This window comes from Zootoca vivipara, chromosome Z2 (assembly GCF_965207765.1).
Source record: "Zootoca vivipara chromosome Z2, rZooViv2.hap1.1, whole genome shotgun sequence".
Taxonomy (NCBI): Eukaryota; Metazoa; Chordata; class Lepidosauria; order Squamata; family Lacertidae; genus Zootoca; species Zootoca vivipara.
The window spans coordinates 1,119,943-1,140,011 of NC_142585.1; the positions used below are offsets into that span (position 1 = coordinate 1,119,943).

The following is a 20,069-nucleotide window of genomic DNA, read 5'->3' on the forward strand; positions in this document are numbered from 1 at the left end:
TTAATTGATAAGAAGTACATTGGGAAATGAAAAGAAACAACTCCCAGCAGTGCTTGATTTATAATAGAACACAACTACTTTATCACTTGATCACTGCAGATGGTGACAGCAGTCACAACATTAAAAGACGCCTGCTTCTTGGGAGAAAAGCAATGACAAACCTAGACAGCATCTTAAAAAGCAGAGACATCATCTTGCCTACAAAGGTCCGTATAGTTAAAGCTATGGTTTTCCCAGTAGTGATGTATGGAAGTGAGAGCTGGACCATAAAGAAGGCTGATTGCCGAAGAATTGATGCTTTTGAATTATGGTGCTGGAGGAGACTCTTGAGAGTCCCATGGACTGCAAGATGATCAAACCTATCCATTCTGAAGGAAATCAGCCCTGTGTGCTCACTGGAAGGACAGATCCTGAAGCTGAGGCTCCAATACTTTGGCCACCTCATGAGAAGAGAAGACTCCCTGGAAAAGACCCTGATGTTGGGAAAGATGGAGGGCACTAGGAGAAGGGGACGACAGAGGACGAGATGGTTGGACAGTGTTCTCGAAGCTACGAACATGAGTTTGACCAAACTGCAGGAGGCCGTGCAAGACAGGAGTGCTATGGTCCATGGGGTCACAAAGAGTCAGACATGACTAAACGACTAAACAACAACAACTTTATAATCATGGGAAATAAAAAGCAATGCAGCTGAGCTATGTAAGAACATGAATCATTCCCAAAATATGTTTGTTATCCTGCCACACTTGCCATCCTCTCCTGCCACACCAGTGTGGCACATCACAGCTTTGAGAACCACTGTTATAAAGCACAGGTAGTGCTGTGGGTTAAACCACAGAGCCTAGAGCTTGCCGATCAGAAGGTCAGCAGTTCGAATCCCTGCAACGGGGTAAGCTCCTGTTGCTCAGTCCCAGCTCCTGCCAACCTATCAGTTCGAAAGCACTTCAAAGTGCAAGTAGATAAACAGGTACCGCTACAGCGGGAAGGTAAATGGCATTTCCGTGTGCTGCTTGGTTCGCTAGAAGCGGCTTTGTCATGCTGGCCACATGACCTGGAAGCTGTCTGCGGACAAATGCCGGCTCCCTCGGACTATAGAGCGAGATGAGCGCCGCAACCCCAGAGTCGGTCACGACTGGACCTAATGGTCAGGGGTCCCTTTACCTTTAAGATTGCTTTACTTGCATATATGCCCACTCAATGGCTTCAATCTGCACAACCTGCACTGTTTCAGGTGCAACATAATACTCATTCTGCATTTATAAGAAGTTGTTATTATAGTGTGATTACGCTCATTCTTTCGGACTCCCTGCCTATTGGTATAGGCAGGCACCACCTGTTAAAAACATTACTTGCTTAGAAAAGTCTATCCAGACATGTAGAATGTTGAGATATGTTTTAATCTGGTTTTTAGCTTATCATTAATGATTTATGAATGTTTTAAATCATTTTTACTTATAATTTGATTGTTTTATTTTTTACATAATCCTCTTTGACTTTTTTTTAACAATCAATGAGTATATATATGCATTTTATGAATTAAAAATAAATATAGCCATCTTGGTTAACATGCAGTGTCATGAATCTGTCTGATACTCTTTTAGCCTTTCTGTGATAAATTGTAGGGGGGGGGCAGGAATTGTGGACCACTGAAGAAGACACCCCTAGGTTGAAACATATTTGGTCTTAATGTTTCTCACACTTGTTTATATATCAAAGAATTCATTTGGATATATTATTGCATTTTAAGTATTTCTATTCATCATTTTATTGTGTCATTTAAATATATTTTAACTACTGTGGCATTAAAGTCTGCACAGTCGTCTCTTTAGCACTGCTTTAGCAGAAGTTACGTTTCAATTTCTATTCCTACCCCATTTAGGTTTGCATGCAGCTGATCCACTGAGATGAATGAACCCAAGTTACTCATCTCCATTAACTTCAGCAGGCCTCCTCTGAGTAGGACTAGCACTGGCTACAAACCCTATGGTTTTTGTCTGGTTTTCTTTCAGTAAGTCTGACTGCTTAAATTCTCCTTGCACTGATCGGAAATCTCTTAACAAAAAGTTTGTAGGGTCATGGAACTTTTGGTTCACCTATCTCAGTAATGTTTCACATGGACTGAACTCTCTCCAACTCCTCCTTCTGCATGCAAGACTCTACCACTGACCTGCAGCTCTACAGTATGTCATAGGAACATCGGAAACTGTCCTATCCTGAATCAGACCACTGAATCTAGCTCAGTAGGGTCTACACCATGGAAGTACTTCTCAAACTTGGGTCTCCAGCTGTTGTTGGACTGCAACTCCCATCATCTCCGACCACTGGTCCTGCTAGCTAGGGATGATGGAAGCTGTAGTCCAACCCAAGCTTGAGAAACACTACAAATGGCTTGCAGCACCTTCCAGGATTTCAGATGAAGATATCTGCAGCCCTACTTGGAGATGGACCTTTGGCATTCAAAACATACACTCTTCCTCTGACCTATAGCAAAGTGCAGACTTGTTCCCACATAAGACAGGGCATGTGCTCACACCTCAAAGTGGTAGATTGCTTGGCTAGGTGGGCTGGGGGGTGGGCTGGGGGTGGAAGGAGAAACCCCTGATCTGTACCTCCCTGCTCTTGCCCTTGCTGCAACTATGCTAAACTGCCCAGGGGCCTCTCCTATGGAGAGCAATTTTGTTGCAAGCCATTTCCAAGATCAGGGGAGGGAAGGGAAGGGTTTATTCCGCAGAGAGCAGGTCGAATTACTCACTGCTCTGCATGATTTGCTTGCCGAACAGGACCCTGGATTTTGGCAGAACAACGGATTGTATGCAAAACCCACACTCTGCACACGGCTGAAAAACACGCTGACATTTGATGCAAGTCACCACAGCTGTTTGAGGAGAAGTGGGAGGGATCGCAGATGGAGGGGTTCTGTTTCCAACCCACCCCCCTTGCACTGCCGTCTTCCTTCCACTGACTGGAAGGCAACCCTCCCCATAACACATCAGTGCCATATACTCCCCCCCCCCCCGAATCTTGCTATCACATTCTATGCAATGCAACACTCTGGAGTTTCATTTCCCCCCTCGGATTCAAAGGCAAATCCTGAAAGATCAAAATACTGAGCTTACATCGTGCGCTCCAAGGAAGCTGCTTGCTGAAGATGCATCACGTTCACAGCCCACGTTATTTTCCCTCCAGGGCGGCATGCTGCCAAGGATAGCTTGCCGTTGGAGGGCAAAAGATGATGCAACCTTGCACGGTTCCTGCTGCTCAAGGGCTGCCAGCGTGTTGTTTCATGGGAACACAGGAAGCTGCCTTACAGACCATGGGTCCGTCTAGCTCTGTATTGACTACACTGGCTGGCAGCTGCTCTCAAGCATTTGAGACAGGGGACATTCCCAGTCCGACCTAGATGCCCCAGGGGATTGAACCTGGGCCTTTCTGAATGCAATGCAAATATTCTAACATTGAGCCTTAGTACCACATACGAAGCTGCCTTATTCCAAATTGGACCATTGGACCATTTGGTGTAGCATCTGCACCAGTTGGCAGCAACTCTGGAGCATCTGAGGCAGGGACATGCCCAGGTCTATGGACATGCCCCAGTTGAACCTGGGACCTTCTGCAGGCAAAGCAGATGCTCTATCACCAACCCTAATTATTAGGGGGCCTAATTATTTCTTCCCCTTTTTATTATTTCTTACCAGCATGGTGTCAAACCCCAGAAGACAGATCCTCTGTGATGAAGAGGAGGAGACAAGGAAGTCCCGGGGGCAGAATTACCTCCAGAAGACACCACCCTGTTGGAACCCTCAGTTGGGACCCCAGTAGCTCATCCAATGGCCATTGATATCCCCAGGCATAAGAGACTCCACCTTGACCTGCCTGCAGCCTCCTTCAGTTGGCTCTAGCATTTTGCTGGTCTACTTCTCTTGGTCATACAGATCTAGCCAGAGGTCTCCATGGGTCTAGTTCCTTGCTTGAACTCTCACTTTGCTTTCCCAGTTCTCTCTGTGAACTCTGCCCAGAACAGGATACCTGATCCTCTCCTGGACACATCTACCGGTATAACTGGGGAAGGGCAGCACCTAACATTACTTATGCATGGCTTCATCATAAGTTGCTAGCTCTCACTGCTGAGATAAAGACATTATCTTCTTGTGAAGTTCAGCATGCACATTTTGATAATGTTGCCCAACATGGGGGGAGCAGGTTTCTGTCTACATTTGAATACCACTAGACACCATTTTGAATCAAGGTGGCGGACCAAACCATTCCAAGCTTCACTGGTTTGGACACGTCTGAAGATGCAGTGGGGGTATATTTGGATATCAGAAGGCACCACCTGGTATCAAAATGACCCTTTCAAAATTGCACTTTTGATTTGTTTTCTTATCATTCCTGAGCAATGCTAGGCACTTTTTGCTAGTAATATAATTACACACATATGGGACCCAGGTGGCGCTGTGGTTAAACCACTGAGCCTAGGGCTTGCTGATCAGAAGGTCGGCGGTTCGGATCCCTGTGACGGGGTGAGCTCCCGTTGCTTGGTCCCAGCTCCTGCCAACCTAGCAGTTCGAAAGCACGTCAAAATGCAAGTAGATAAATAGGAACCACTACAGCGGGAAGGTAAACGGCGTTTCCATGTGCTGCTCTGGTTTGCCAGAAGCGGCATTGTCATGCTGGCCACATGACCTGGAAGCTATACGCCGGCTTCCTCGGCCAATAATGCGAGATGAGCGTGCAACCCCAGAGTCGGTCACGACTGGACCTAATGGTCAGGGGTCCCTTTACCTTTACCTTACATGGCTGTATGCCACTATGTTTTACTCAGAACAGAGAACAAAAATACAAGGTCACAGGAATTCAAGATACAATGAAAGGATTTCAAAAATAATGACTGTTTGAATATGCATATACTCCAAGTGCATGTTTAAATAATCATTATTTATTATTTAGCGGGTTGAACTAGGTGACCATTATAGTCACTTCCAACTCCACAATTCTATGATTCCATTATATCCTTTCTTTTGCTTTTGGTCTTTTGGTATTCGTATTTGGGGACCCTCTTTTTGTTACTCACGAGTAAAAATAATTGAAATTAATGAACCTAAGTTACTAGTGTCCATTAATTTCAATGGGTCTCCTTTGTGTATGAATAACAATGCATATAACCTCTTATATATCTATGTTAGCATATGCAAATTCTATGCAGGTTTGTGTTGAGGGCCTACGTCTCAAGTATTCTAAGCATCTAGCAATGCCCTGCTCTATCCAAAATATATCTCTTCACCATTTCTTGATAAGCTGTAAAGGTAAAGGTAAAGGGACCCCTGTACATTAGGTCCAGTCGTGACCGACTCTGGGATTGCAGCGCTCATCTCGCGTTATTGGCCGAGGGGGGCAGCGTACAGCTTCCAGGTCACGTGGCCAGCATGACAAAGCCGCTTCTGGCGAACCAACGCCGTTTACCTTCCCACTTGGACCGCTACCTATTTATCTACTTGCACTTTGACGTGCTTTCAAGCTGCTAGGTTGGCAGGACCAGTATCTGAATACCAACCACAAATACAAAACTCACAGCCGTAACAAGGCGCTACCCTGCCATGCTTTCTCCCCAACAGTCCATTGATTTATTCTACACAGCGCTCTGCAAGCAAAATGATGCATGCTGAGACACTGGAGCCAAAGTCTATTATTAGAATCTGGTTAGAATTTAGCTGAAACGTCTGTTCGGCAACATACATTGACAATTCACTGTTTGCATTTAGTAAGGATTTAAACTTTAAACATTGGGTTCCATTGCGCTTTGCCAGCCAGACAACTCTGCAGGAAGGGCACTGCTTGCCAAATAACTGGCAATAGTAAGAGCTCTGGATTTGCTGCTTTCTCCAGTAACAATAGGGTTGCATTCACACATGGGGTTTATTTTGTTAGGTTTACTCATTCTGGATTCAGCCACACTTTTCCATGAGAAGCTGATCGTACTGCACACCAATTAATTCCCTCTGGTCTGAGCACTTTTCTTGTTCCATGGTTGGACTTTGCAAAAACCCAGTCTTACCTGCTGAACTGAAGCGCCGTTAAGCAAAACCTCTCTCTGGATTTTCCACAATTCAGCAGGTAAGTTAAGATTCTTGCAAAGCACAGCCATGTAATAATGAGAAAAGGTATTGGGCCCAGAAAACCATATAATTGTAGTGTTGGAAGGGACGCCAAGGGTCATTTAGTCCAACCCCCAATAAGTACACAATACAATCAGAATACAGATCAAGCAAAAGTGTGGACAAACCCTGCAAGGCTAGTCCTTCTGCCCCCTTTCACACCAGAGTACCAATTTATATTTTAACCAATTTAACAGGCGAAGTTCCAGCAGACTGGAGGAGAGCAAATGTTGTCCCTATTTTCAAAAAGGGGAAAAGAGACATAGCTGCCAAGTTCTCCCTTTTTTAAAGGGATTTTCCTTTATGCTGAATAGGCTTCCTCGCGAGAAAAGGGAAAACTTGGCAGCTATGAAAAGAGAGGACTCAAACAATTACCACCCAGTCAGCCTGACATCAATACCAGGAAAGATTCTAGAGCAGATCATTAAGCAAATGGTCTGTGAGCACCTAGAAAGAAACTCTGTGATCAGTAAAAGTCAGCATGGATTTCTGAAAAATAAGTCATGTCAGACTAACCTGATCTCATTTTTTGACAGAATTACAAGCCTGGTAGATGAAGGGAACGCTGTGGATGTAGCCTATCTTGATTTCAGCAAGGCCTTTGACAAGGTGCCCCATGATATTCTTGTAAGGAAGCTGGTAAAATGCGGGCTAGACAATGCTACCATTCAGTGGATTTGTAACTGGCTGACTGACCGAACCCAAAGGGTGCTCATCAATGGCTCCTCCTCATCCTGGAGAGAAGTGACTAGTCGGGTGCCACAGGGTTCTGTCTTGGGCCCAGTCTTGTTCAACATCTTTATCAATGACTTACACCCAATATGCCAGCAAGTTTGGAAAACTCAGCAATGGCCAGAGGATTGGAGAAGATCAGTCTACATCCCAATTCCAAAGAAGGGCAGTGCCAAAGAATGCTCCAACTACCGCACAATTGCGCTCATTTCACACGCTAGCAAGTTTATGCTCAAAATTCCACAAGGCAGGCTTAGGCAGTATGTGGACCGAGAACTCCCAGAAGTGCAAGCTGGATTTCGAAAGGGCAGAGGAACCAGAGACCAAATAGCAAACATGCGCTGGATTATGGAGAAAGCTAGAGAGTTCCAGAAAAACGTCTACTTCTGCTTCATTGACTATGCAAAAGCCTTTGACTGTGTCGACCACAGCAAACTATGGCAAGTTCTTAAAGAAATGGGAGTGCCTGATCACCTCATCTGTCTCCTGAGAAATCTCTATGTGGGACAAGAAGCTACAGTTAGAACTGGATATGGAACAACTGATTGGTTCAAAATTGGGAAAGGAGTACGACAAGGTTGTATATTGTCTCCCTGCTTATTTAACTTATATGCAGAATTCATCATGCAAAAGGCTGGACTAGATGAATCCCAAGCCGGAATTAAGATTGCCCGAAGAAATATCAACAACCTCAGATATGCAGATGACACAACCTTGATGGCAGAAAGCGAGGAGGAATTAAAGAACCTTTTAATGAGGGTGAAAGAGGAGAGCGCAAAATATCGTCTGAAGCTCAACATCAAAAAAACCAAGATCATGGCCACCGGTCCCATCACCTCCTGGCAAATAGAAGGGGAAGAAATGGAGGCAGTGAGAGATTTTACTTTCTTGGGCTCCTTGATCACTGCAGATGGTGACAGCAGTCACGAAATTAAAAGACGCCTGCTTCTTGGGAGAAAAGCAATGACAAACCTAGACAGCATCTTAAAAAGCAGAGACATCACCTTGCCGACAAAGGTCCGTATAGTTAAAGCTATGGTTTTCCCAGTAGTGATGTATGGAAGTGAGAGCTGGACCATAAAGAAGGCTGATCGCCGAAGAATTGATGCTTTTGAATTGTGGTGCTGGAGGAGACTCTTGAGAGTCCCATGGACTGCAAGAAGATCAAACCTCTCCATTCTTAAGGAAATCAGCCCTGAGTGCTCCCTGGAAGGACAGATCGTGAAGCTGAGGCTCCAATACTTTGGCCACCTCATGAGAAGAGAAGAATCCTTGGAAAAGACCCTGATGTTGGGAAAGATTGAGGGCACTAGGAGAAGGGGACGACAGAGGACAAGATGGTTGGACAGTGTTCTCGAAGCTACGAACATGAGTTTGACCAAACTGCGGGAGGCAGTGCAAGACAGGAGTGCCTGGCGTGCTATGGTCCATGGGGTCACGAAGAGTCGGACACGACTAAACGACTAAACAACAACAATCAATGACTTGGATGATGGGCTTGAGGGCATCCTGAGCAAGTTTGCAGACGACACCATATTGGGAGGGGTGGCTAATACCCCAGAGGACAGGATCACACTTCAAAATGACCTTAACAGATTAGACAACTGGGCCAAAGCAAACAAGATGAATTTTACCAAGGAGAAATGTAAGGTACTACACTTGGGCAAAAAAATGAAAGGCACAAATACAGGATGGGTGACACCTGGCTTGAGAGCAGTACATGTGAAAAGGATCTAGGAGTCTTGGTAGACCACAGACTTGACATGAGTCAGCAGTGTGATGCAGCAGCTAAAAAAGCCAATGCAATTCTGGGCTGCATCAATAGGAGTATAGCGTCTAGATCAAGGGAAGTAATAGTACCACTGTATTCTGCTCTGGTCAGACCTCACCTGGAGTACTGTGTCCAGTTCTGGGCACCACAGTTCAAGAAGGATACTGACAAGCTGGAACGTGTCCAGAAGAGGGCAACCAAAATGGTCAAAGGCCTGGAAACTATGCCTTATGAGGAACGGCTTAGGGAGCTGGGTATGTTTAGCCTGGAGAAGAGAAGGTTAAGGGGTGATATGATAGCCATGTTCAAATATATGAAAAGATGTCATATGGAGGAGGGAGAAAGATTGTTTTCTGCTGCTCCAGAGAAGCGGACACGGAGCAATGGATTCAAACTTCAAGAAAGAAGATTCCACCTAAACATTAGGAAGAACTTCCTGACAGTAAGAGCTGTTCGGCAGTGGAATTTGCTACCAAGGAGTTTGGTGGAGTCTCCTTCTTTGGAGGTCTTTAAGCAGAGGCTTGACAGGCATATGTCAAGAATGCTTTGATGGTGTTTCCTGCTTGGCAGGGGGTTGGACTGGATGGCCCTTGTGGTCTCTTCCAATTCTATGATTCTATGATTCTACATCAGGCATGTCAAACCTGCGGCCCTCCAGATGTTTTGGCCTACAACTCCCATGATCCCTAGCTAGCAGGACCAGTGGTTGGGGAAGATGGGAATTGTAGTCCAAAACATCTGGAGGGCCGCAGGTTTGAAATGCCTGTTCTACATCTATGTCACACTAAATTTCACTCACACCAGATGCTGACATCCTTCTGTCTCAAGAGACAATGGACTGCATCTCCTGGGGGGGTTGAAGTCAAACCACTGCATTAGCAGCACCAAAATGACCTCTCCAGGGCACAAGCCACACACACCCTTGGCCTTGGTGAAGTGGTCCAAAGGAAAGCAGAGCAATATGTACCGCTCTTTCTCTCCACCCCCCCCCCACATGCATGTAAAAGGCCATAGAACAATAATCAGTCAAAGACCTGATTGAAAAGGAACATTTTCACCTAGTGCGTAAATATCTATAATGAAGGTACCAGGCGAACATCCCTGGGGAAAGGATTCCTCAATTGGGGGGCCACTGCAGAGAAGGCCCGTTCGTGTGTAGCCACCCTCCAAACGTCTCATGGAAGAAGCACGCGAAGAAGGGCCTCAGGTGATAATCACTGGGTGCAGGTCAGTTCATAGGGGGAGAGGCGGTCCTTGATTATTGTGGTCCTGAGTTGTAAGGTTTGTTTCCTAGCATTCAGATATGGGATTTGCCCTGCTTAACAGTCCAGTCCAGGACATGAGAGTTTGGTTAAAGGGGGGGAAAGAATAGGACTACTTGTATAAAATTTAATATAGGGGTACAATAATAAAAGGAATATATTCTCCTCGTTGGATTGGTGCAAAAGCCAATTTATATACTCAACAATTAGGTGGCGGAGCTTCTCCAAGGCTGTACCACTGCAGGAGTATTGTGACGTGGGGTTCGTGATTTCATCTCTCTTGACATAATATGCTGGAGACAGTTCTCTAGTAACACTTCTTTATTAAAGCAAACAAGACTAAGCTCTGAGGAGAAGAAAGCTACTGTACATTTATAGGGAGGGGGGGACTACCTAGAAAAGGATACATTTTGGAGGGAACAATATCAGGCAATCACAGTGCTGCCTTTTGGAGGAAACCAATAAGACAGAGGATCCAAATACAGCAGCTTAAATGAACCAATAGTAGCTGTACCTTCTGGAACCAAAAGGCAGTTACTTTAACCTAATGCAAATACAGACAATAGTAATCTTATATATATATAAATGTAAAAATCGTGAAATTCCGTTTGCCAATTTTCTCCGTAACCGCTTGACCGTTCGTCCTGAAATTTTGACACAACAATCCAGGCCACTCCTAGAGCGTTGTTGGGGGCAAAAATCCCTCAAATTGCACACCTGCCCAGGTACAGACCTGCTTTTCCACCAAGTCAAACAGCGCCCTCAAGTGGCGTAGTACCCTCCTCCAACCCCTCCCTCCCTGTGAAATCTAAGCCACACCCACAAACCAAATGACATCATCATCAACCAAGCAACTGGATCCACGAAGGCGGCCATTATCACCCCTAGGCTCCTGTCAGGCTGCCAGGCCTCCGCTAGGCCGGGGGGGGGGGATAACCCAGAACCTGACAGTTCCTTCTCCAAACATAGCTGCCAAGTTCGGGCCTGAGAAATAAGGGACTGGACCGGAAGTAGCGCTGCTGGCATTTTGGAACTGGGCTACTTTTGATGCTGCTCTGCCCTATTCCAAAATGGCCGCCGCACCAGAAGTCATGCTGCAGCCATTTTGGAACTGGGCAAAGCAGCATCAAAAGTTGCTTCTGAGCATGCTCCGCCCAGTTCCAAAATGGCCACCGCGCCACAATAAACCAGGAAAAAACAAAAAAATCCGGTTTTTTTTGGCTGGGAACAGCTGGAAAAACAGGGGGTTTCCCGGGGAATACGGGAGACTTGGCAACTATGGGTGGGGGCCAATGTAGGAAGATACCAGGGGTAGGGGCCAACACTTCCCAGGAACAACAGAGGGTTCAGACAAAAGTGCATGCTGGGAAATAGAACCCAGAACCTAACAGTTCCTTTTCGAGAGTGGGGGCCAAGGTATGAAGATACAGGGGGGAGGGGCCAACACTCCCCAGGGACAACAGAGGGAAGGGTATCCTACGGAAACACAGGGATGAGCCGTGGTGGAGGGAGGAGGGGCAGGATACGTCATGGATCGTGACAGGATGGGGGGGATCACACGAAAGAACCACAGCAACGCGTGGCCGGGTCAGCTAGTCTATATATATAAAAATGTAAAAATCGTGAAACTGCGTCTTCCACTTTTCTCCGTAACCGCTTGACCGATCGTCCTGAAATTTTGACACAACGATCCAGGCCACTCCCTGAGCGTTGTTGGGGACAAAAATCCCTCAAATCGCACACCTGGGCAGGCATAGACCTGGTTTTCCACCAAGTCAAACAGTGCCCTCAAGTGGCGTTATACCCTCCTCCACCCCCTCCCTTCCTGTGAAATCTAAGTCACACCCACAAACCAAATGACATCATCAACCAAGCAACTGAAACCACCAAGACGGCCATTATCAGACCCCTAGGCTCCTGCCAGGCTCCTAGGGAGAGGACAAGCGCATGGATCACAGACCGCAGCACGGCCTTTGATTTATGTAGGCCCCTGCACGGAAAGGGGTTTTTACTTTACCACCACTACCCCCCCCCCCAAAAAAAACCCACCAAATAACCAACATTGCCAAGTGGAGGTAGGGGCCTGCCTGGGGGCGGGCGAATAGGGAGCAGGGATACATAATGGGTCAGAACAGGGTGGGGGAGACACAGTGATGAAACCTGCCCTCTCCACAGTATCTCGCCTCGACTCAGCGGGACTCTGAGGCTCACGGGGATCTGAAGGGGGGCTATTACCCTCCATTTCACATATATTACGAATGAATGCAACCCTCTGCGTCTTTTTTTAAAAAAACAACCATGCACTTTCTCTCCCCAGTTTAAGTCCTCAGATATTTGCAGTGCCCAATTCCCCCCCCTCGATTTACAATCCCCTACCTTCCCCCCTTGCCACTTCCTGGGTTTTCTATGGAACTGAACAACTCGGGTGCTTCAGAACACGCCTTCTGTTGCCAGGCCCTTGCAGGGCCAGGCAGAGGCCCGGGCCAGGTGGATAATGTAGCCCTGTTTTTAATCCTTTTGTTACTTTTTTCATTTTACTGATTGTGAATATGCTGACCGAGGCTCCCTTTGGATTCGGAGGCCCGCGCCAAGTGGCCCATATGACCCCCCTCCTTCTATCTGGGCCTGTCTGTTGCTACGGGGCTATGGGGCTTCGCTATTTGATCCCACCCCCCCAGGTTGGGATTCTTTAAGTAGTTATCTGGGTCCCAGGGCACATCATCATCCCCTATCCTTAATCTAAATATATAGAAATGTTCACGATGCGTGTGCAGGGGCCAATGTATGGAGATACAGGGGGGAGGGGACAACAGAGGGCTCAGACAAAAGTAAATACTGGGAAATGGAACCCAGAAACTGTCAGCTCCTTCTCCAAGGATGGGGGCCAATGTAGGAAGATACCAGGGGTAGGGGCCAACACTTCCCAGGAACAACAGAGGGTTCAGACAAAAGTGCATGCTGGGAAATAGAACCCAGAACCTATGAGTTTCTTTTCGAAGGGTGGGGGCCAAGGTATGGAGATACAGGGGGGAGGGGCCAACACTCCCCAGGGACAACAGAGGGAAGGGTAGCCTACCAAAACACAGGGATGAGCCGGGTGGAGGGAGGAGGGGCAGGATACGTCATGGATCGGGACGGGGGGGGGGATCACAGGAAAGAACCACAGCAATGCGTGGCCGGGTCAGCTAGTACAGATATAAAATCCTTTGAATCAATACACAACAAGGAGGATGTTTGTGTGTCCGTGTTCTGATTGCTCCTGCTTCTTCAAAACAAAAGAAAGAACTCAGTTGCACATGAAGCAGTTGCGCTGTAGAGAAAAAAGATGCTGCGCTTTCTCACTTCTGCACTGACAGGCTGCTTCAGCAAGCTGGCCACACCTCTTTAAAGGCACAAGGGACATTGCCTGCTTTGCACCTGAGGAAACGAAATTGGATCTCACCCTGAAACTACCAATGGGGAAGTGCAAACGCTGCAATGATGGGGGCTGGGAGATGCTTCTGGTTGAGACATTCAGCAGAAAAGGCATATGGAGAAAACGCTTTTGGGTGTGTGGACCATTGCAGTTGAAAGATGGCCTAATTATCTTATTATCACAGAAATAGATGGGCTTAGATAGACAGTATCTGGGAACTGAAACTGATGAATTTTGTTCTCCATTACTCCTTAATAATATCCTAAATTACGGAATTGTTAGAGCTTCATACATGCATAAACTGACTGTCTCCAAATCGAGGAGAGCATGCATGTGCTACTCTCTGCATTGATAAACAAATGATTTAATAATATCCTGGTCAATGAATGTCCTTTTCTGTGCGTAGCTGCAGCAACAGAGTATGTTGATCAGGTTCTTTTGCTTTGTAACTTGTGTAATGAGTGCAGAGAGAGGAACTGATTCTCCCCCTATGTAGAACCCTGCTAGGAAGATCTTCTGCAGATTTGGAATTGTTTTGCTTCAGGAATGCTTCTTCCCATATTATGGAGATTGCAAAAAATAATAATAATTATCTGCCTTCAGTGCAGATTAGGACAAATGTTTTGTTGGATTCTTAGTTTCATTTTTTTTAACCAATTGTACAATTTCAATAGTGTGTTTAAATTTATCAGTCCATCACCACGGCAAACATTTCATTCAGTTCAACGATTTCCCCCTTTTTCTTACCTTCTGTAGCCTTGTTTATAGCTGCAAGGGTATTCAGTACCTGGGGAAAATTGTCTCCCGTGTATAGATCGTGCGCATCAAACAACTGGAGAGAGAGGGGGGGGACATCAGGTCAGTTTTCCAAGCTCCCACTTTGCAGCCATGTTAAATGAATGAGACAAAGCTATCAAGACATAATCAAAAAATACATTTTAAAACTCATAAAAATGTGCCAAGCTTTCAAGTCCTCCAGAACTCCTCAGCAGGCAAGTGGGGTAGAAAAGCTTTAAAATATATATAGAAAAAGGAGGCTAGAATTCTTTGACACACTGCCCACTGCTTTGCACCCAGATCTGAGGTTCAATCCCCTGGCATCTCCAGTTAAAAAAGAAAATGGAAGCAGAAGATATTATGCCTCTGCTTGACCCTTGGCAGCAGCTGCCAGTCAGTGCAAGAAATACATAATAGATGGGCAAATTACCTGCCCTGGTAAAATGCAGCTCCTAGGTTCTCCCTTGGTGCTGCCAGGACCGCACTCAGGACAATGAGCCTGAGGGCCCCCTAAATGCAGCTAGGACTGGCATAGCACATATTAAATAAAGCAAAGAGGGGAGATGTCACCTACAGGTGGAGGTGTTCCGTAAGACCATTAAGTCCAGAGTTTGAAAGTGCTTAATTGCATTACTGCTTCCTGCCTTCCGAAAAAAGACTAGAATCATAAGCATCACATTGCTGGTCTAAAAGAGAACCAGGCTTTTACTCGTTCCCATGGTTTCTGTGCACAGATGCCAGGGGGTAACAACCTCACTGTAGTAGTATGCCCTTAGGAGAATCCTGGCTGATGTGACCCTAGTCTTTCTCTATCTCCAGCTACCCATCATTCTGCCCTGAGCTCAGAGTCCATGGTGGCCAAGCATTTGCCCTCAGCCTCAGCTTCCCATCCGTACAACAGTACCAGATTCCTTTTGCTGCTGACAATGTTTTGCACAGGTCATTTGGCTGTCTCGTGCTGATCTTTCATTTTAAGTAAATAAAGGACACATGGTCTAAACACTGGCCTACACTGCAGGGGTGCTGTGAGGGCAAATGTGCTAAATGCCATCATGTGTCTTTTTTAAATAAAACAAAAAAACAAGTTGTATCCAATGCTAGTCCTATTCAGAGTTGACCCATTGGAACGAATGATTGCAACTTACTTAGGTCCATTAATGTCAAAGGGTCTACTTGGGGTAGGTCAGAACCCATAGTGTATTTCAAACTTAAAAGTGTGTTAGAAACTGATTTAGTGCCTTATAACATTACCCCCAAAAAATCAATCCCACAATATTTTTCATACCCTTTAGCCCTTAATAATGTGGCCACTCAAGTAAGTGGGTTGTAAACATTTATAATTAAAGGAAATAAACATTTCCCTCTCCCTCCTTCCTTCCCAACTGCTGTTTTGAGCTACATGGAAAAAAATACACAGAGTTTACCGATCAACGAATTCTTTAAAAGCAACATGTTAGTTTTTTAGAAAACAATTATTTTGTTAGTGAGCAAATCCTGCCTCGTGACAAAAGTCTCAGTGGTTTGTGCAATACTAGATGTGTGCAGGGTGGGGAGGAAGGAACATCTCACTTCCCATGCCAGCAATTTTGCAGCTGTACCCCTTGAGAACTGCCAATTGCCTCTGTGGCTTTGGCTTTCATGAAGGCTCTCCTTGGTGACTACGCTGAGACCACAAGGCAGGCAAGCATTTCTCCAACAACGCCCTCAGGCTCCAAACTATAATTTGAATCGGGATGGGAGGGGCAAGTTTATTTTCAGCCTATCTGCATGGCTGACTGCAAAGTGGGCAATGAAATCGTACCGAAGTGTGTGGTGGGTTGTGGGTAATTTTGCGCCAATGCGCCTCTCCCTTTCACCTACAATTTGGCTCCCTCGAAACATCTGGAGTTAATGAAGATGCAGGGAATTTTGGGCCACGTATCTCCTAGTGTCTTGCTCCCTATGCATGGCTTTCCTCATGGCCTGAGCTACGTGGGGATAGTCTTGGAGGGGAGGGTGCACATGCACACGAAAGCTTATACCAAAATAAAAACTTAGTTGGTCTTTAAGGTGCTACTGAAGGAATTTTTTTATTTTACTTCGACCCAGACCAACACGGCTACCTACCTGTAACCTTATTTATTTTTATTACAGATAACGACCATTTTGTGTGGGGAGCACATTCCAACCCCCCCCCCTCCACGCCATGCATGTCAGTGGAGCATGCATGAACTCCTTACACCCTGCTATGCCCCCTACCCTGCTCTACCAGTCACTTCTGGGTTGTGGTGATGCACATGCGCATAGTCATGCACATGTCGGACAAGCGTAAAAAGGTTGTTGCCTGTACGGTTATTACCATCCCACAAAGGCAGCTCAAGCCAAACAAAAAAAACCCCACCCGATTTTAAATACAAATAAAGACCACAGGCTTTATTCAATTGAGTCCTACTCAGAGTAGATCCAGTGAAGTTACTGGACCTAAGTTAGTTGTGTCCATTAGATACAGCGCAACAGCAAACCTTCCACCCTTCAAACATACCAGGGAAGTGAACATTCTTAATAGGATGCCTTGAGGGACAGAAAAGGTCTCAGCACCCTTTGAAAGGAGGGAGGAGAGGGAAGGGGAGGGGAGGACAGAGCTTCACGGGAAGAGAATTCAGGAAATGTGGATGAGGCCACCACCCAAAAAGCCCTGCACCTAGTACCCGGCCACTCTGATCTCCCCAGCGGGCGAGCCGAAGAGCTTGATTTCTGAAGATGATTGTAAGACCCTTGTAGACTCTTATGTATGGTTGTAGTCCGGTAATGGTCAGTGTTGGTCATGCTCAGAGAAGACCCCCTGAAATCAATGGGTTTGGTTTATATATCCCTGGATGTCAATGGATGTCAATGAGTTAGCTGGGTATCACCCAGCCTTCCTACTTTTGGTGAACTGCATCTCCCACAAACCCCAGTCAGCATGGCTAACAGTTAAAGCTGATGGGCGGGAATTGTAGTCCAACATCTGGAATCCCAAAATGTTAAAGACCACCTTCAGGTGGCCTACTCCAGCAAACAGAGAGTCTTTCCCAGGAAAGGGACTTTTTTGATAGCAGCACCCTCCTCACCTGATACCTTCTCAGCAACAACAGGCAAGCATATTTTCATTCACCCAGGCTTTTAAATTTTATTTTGTGTTGCCTCTATTATGCCAATTCAATTTACTGTATATAGCCGAGGCCTTCACAATGAATGACAAAGGGCAAAAGCAAGGCAAAATCACACAACTTAAGTCTGTAAGAGTTTATAGCATAAGTTTAAAATTTCAATGCAGTAACGTAACTGGAGCAAAGCTTCTTAGCTCCCAGAGCAAATTTAGCTACCAGGTGTTGCAATTTGCATATATTTATTGGCTAAGAGTTCAACTATCACTTCTGGAGTGGGGGGGATTGACCTGAGAACCAAGAAAAAATAGGAGAGAAGAATTCTTCTCTGGGCATCATAAGGGCAAAACAACAGAAAGTGCATGATATCCTGATTTCATCCATAGTCCCATGGACTGCAAGAAGATCAAACCTATCCATTCTTAAGGAAATCAGCCCCGAGTGCTCCCTGGAAGGACAGATCCTGAAGCTGAGGCTCCAATACTTTGGCCACCTCATGAGAAGAGAAGACTCCCTGGAAAAGACCCTGATGTTGGGAAAGATTGAGGTCACTAGGAGAAGGGGACGACAGAAGATGAGATGGTTGGACAGTGTTCTCGAAGCTACGAACATGAGTTTGACCAAACTGCGGGAGGCAGTGCAAGACAGGAGTGCCTGGCGTGCTCTGGTCCATGGGGTCACGAAGAGTCGGACACAACTAAACAACAACATGCCATATGAGCGAGCTATTCCAATGTTTCTCCCCTCTAAGGATGCTGAGAGCATCTGCTGGAACCTACCGTATTTACTCGAGTCTAATGTGCCATTGAATCTAATGCACACTTTAATTTTTGCAATGTAATTTGGCCAAAAATGGTGAGCATTAGATTCGGGTGATTTCAGTAAATTCAACAAAGGCTCCTCCTCCCCACTGTCTTTTGATGTCCATTGATGATTTTGAACTACTCCATGTTGTGCTTCTAAACATTGTTCTGCTGTAAGTCACACAAGGATTATGTACTGATAAGTGGCTACATAAATTCATTTAAATAATAATAGCTGCAGGTGATCCTTTAGAGATGTTTTAGTTGAAGTGCACCCTATGCTTCTATAAAAAATGCCTGTGTGTTCTCTCTCCCTCTCTGTGTGACTTTTCAACCATAAATGCTTTCATCCATGGGAGCATTTCTGGAATGATAGTTGTGGAGCAGCAGCAGGCAGAAGTTCGTTCACATAGAATCACAGAATCTTAGGGTTGGAAGAAATCCCAAACAATCATCTACTAGGCCAACCTTACTGCAGTGCAGAAATCTCAACTAAAGCATTCAGGACAGATAGCCATCTAACCTCTGCTTTAAAAACCCCAAGGAAGGAGAGTCCGCAACCTCCCGAAGGAGACCGTTCCAATGCAGAACAGCTCTTACTGTCAGAAAGTTCTTCTTGATGTTTAGTCAGAATCTCCTTTCTTGTAACTTGAAGCCATTGGTTCAGGTCCTACTCTATGGAACAGGCAGGGCCGGCTCTAGGTAGACCCCCGGTGGCGCAGGGCACCATGGCGCCAGCCCACCAGGAGGGCGCCATGAGCTGCACCCGCCCGCTGGCCGGCCAGTCCGCCGCGTAGCGCTGGGAAACGGGGGCGGGAGGGCGCTGGAGAGATTGCGCTGTGCCTGCCCACCCGCCCACCGCACAGCTGCGTCCACCCGCCCACCGCGCTGGGAAACGGGGCGGGAGGGCGCTGGAGAGATCCGGCGCACCACGGCGCCAGGGGCGCTTAAGACGGCCCTGGGAACAGGAGAAAACAAGAACACTCCCTCTTCCATGTGACAGCCATTGAGATATTTGAAGATGGCTATCATATCTCCTCAGTCTTCTCTTCTCCAGACTAAACATACGCAGCTCCTTCAACCGTTCTTCATCAGGCTTGGTTTCCAGACCCTTTATCATCTTGCTTGCCTTCCTCTGCACACCTTCCAGTTCGTCAACATCCTTCTTAAATTGTAGCACCCAGAACTGGACACAGAATTGCAGGTGTGGTCTGACTAAGGCAGAATAGAGTGGTACTAAGTGTAGGATCATCACAATGAAAATAATGAATAGCATTGGGGCAATAACACAACCCTGTTTAACACCTGATCCCACTGTGAATGGTTCACTTTGAGAGCCATTGTTATCTGCGATTGTTGCTGTCATATTATCATGGAGGAGCCAAATGATGTTTACAAATTTATCTGGGCAGCCAATTTTCAGAAGGACAGTCCACAGGGCATTACGATTTACAGTGTCGAAAGCCTTAGGTCAATAAACGCCATATACAGGGGTTGGTTTTGCTCTCTGCGTTTTTCTTGAAGCTGTCGAGTGGTGAAAATCATGTCCACTGTTCCCCTAGAAGGCCGAAAACCCTTTTGGGATTCAGGAAGGGTCACCTCAGATATTGTTACCAGACGGTTTGCTAAGATCCTTGCAAGAATTTTGCCGGCCGCAGCTAATAGAGAGATGCTTCAATAGTTTCCACAATCAGTTCTGTCACCTTTTTTAAAGGTCTCAAGGCAAATCTTTAAAAATGTAGTATAAACACTGACAACTGGGAAACACTGGCCTGCGAGCGCTCCAGTTGGAGAACAGCCTTTGCCAAAAGTGTCACGGGCTTTGAAGAAACTCGATCTCAGGACGCAAGGGAAAAACGTGCTAAGAGGAAGGCACGCTTGGCAAATCCACACCGTGATCAACTCCTGCCCACTAATGTCCCCACTGTGGAAAGACGTGTGGATCCAGAATTGGCCTCCACAGTCACTTATGGAACCATTGTTAAAACTGTGTTTATGGAAGACAATCTTACTTGGCTACGAGAGATCGCCA

General features: G+C 46.1%; 1 protein-coding gene across 7 annotated transcripts in view; it reads right to left on the bottom strand.

Moving 5' to 3' along the window:
* The window catches only part of ARHGEF6 (Rac/Cdc42 guanine nucleotide exchange factor 6), a 143,213-nt gene that overhangs the window by 88,789 nt on the left and 34,355 nt on the right, over nt 1–20,069 (bottom strand). For 6 of the 7 annotated variants that reach the window (XR_015948742.1, XR_015948741.1, XR_015948744.1 and 3 more), the window contains one exon: nt 14,080–14,164. The exons of the other annotated variant lie outside the window; for it this stretch is intronic. Coding sequence is in view for 1 of the 6 variants with exons in the window: in XM_088665144.1 (XP_088521270.1) it covers nt 14,080–14,164 (85 nt within the window). In the remaining 5 variants the exon portion in view is untranslated. The remainder of the gene's footprint in view (nt 1–14,079; nt 14,165–20,069) is intronic. 7 annotated transcript variants of the gene reach the window in all.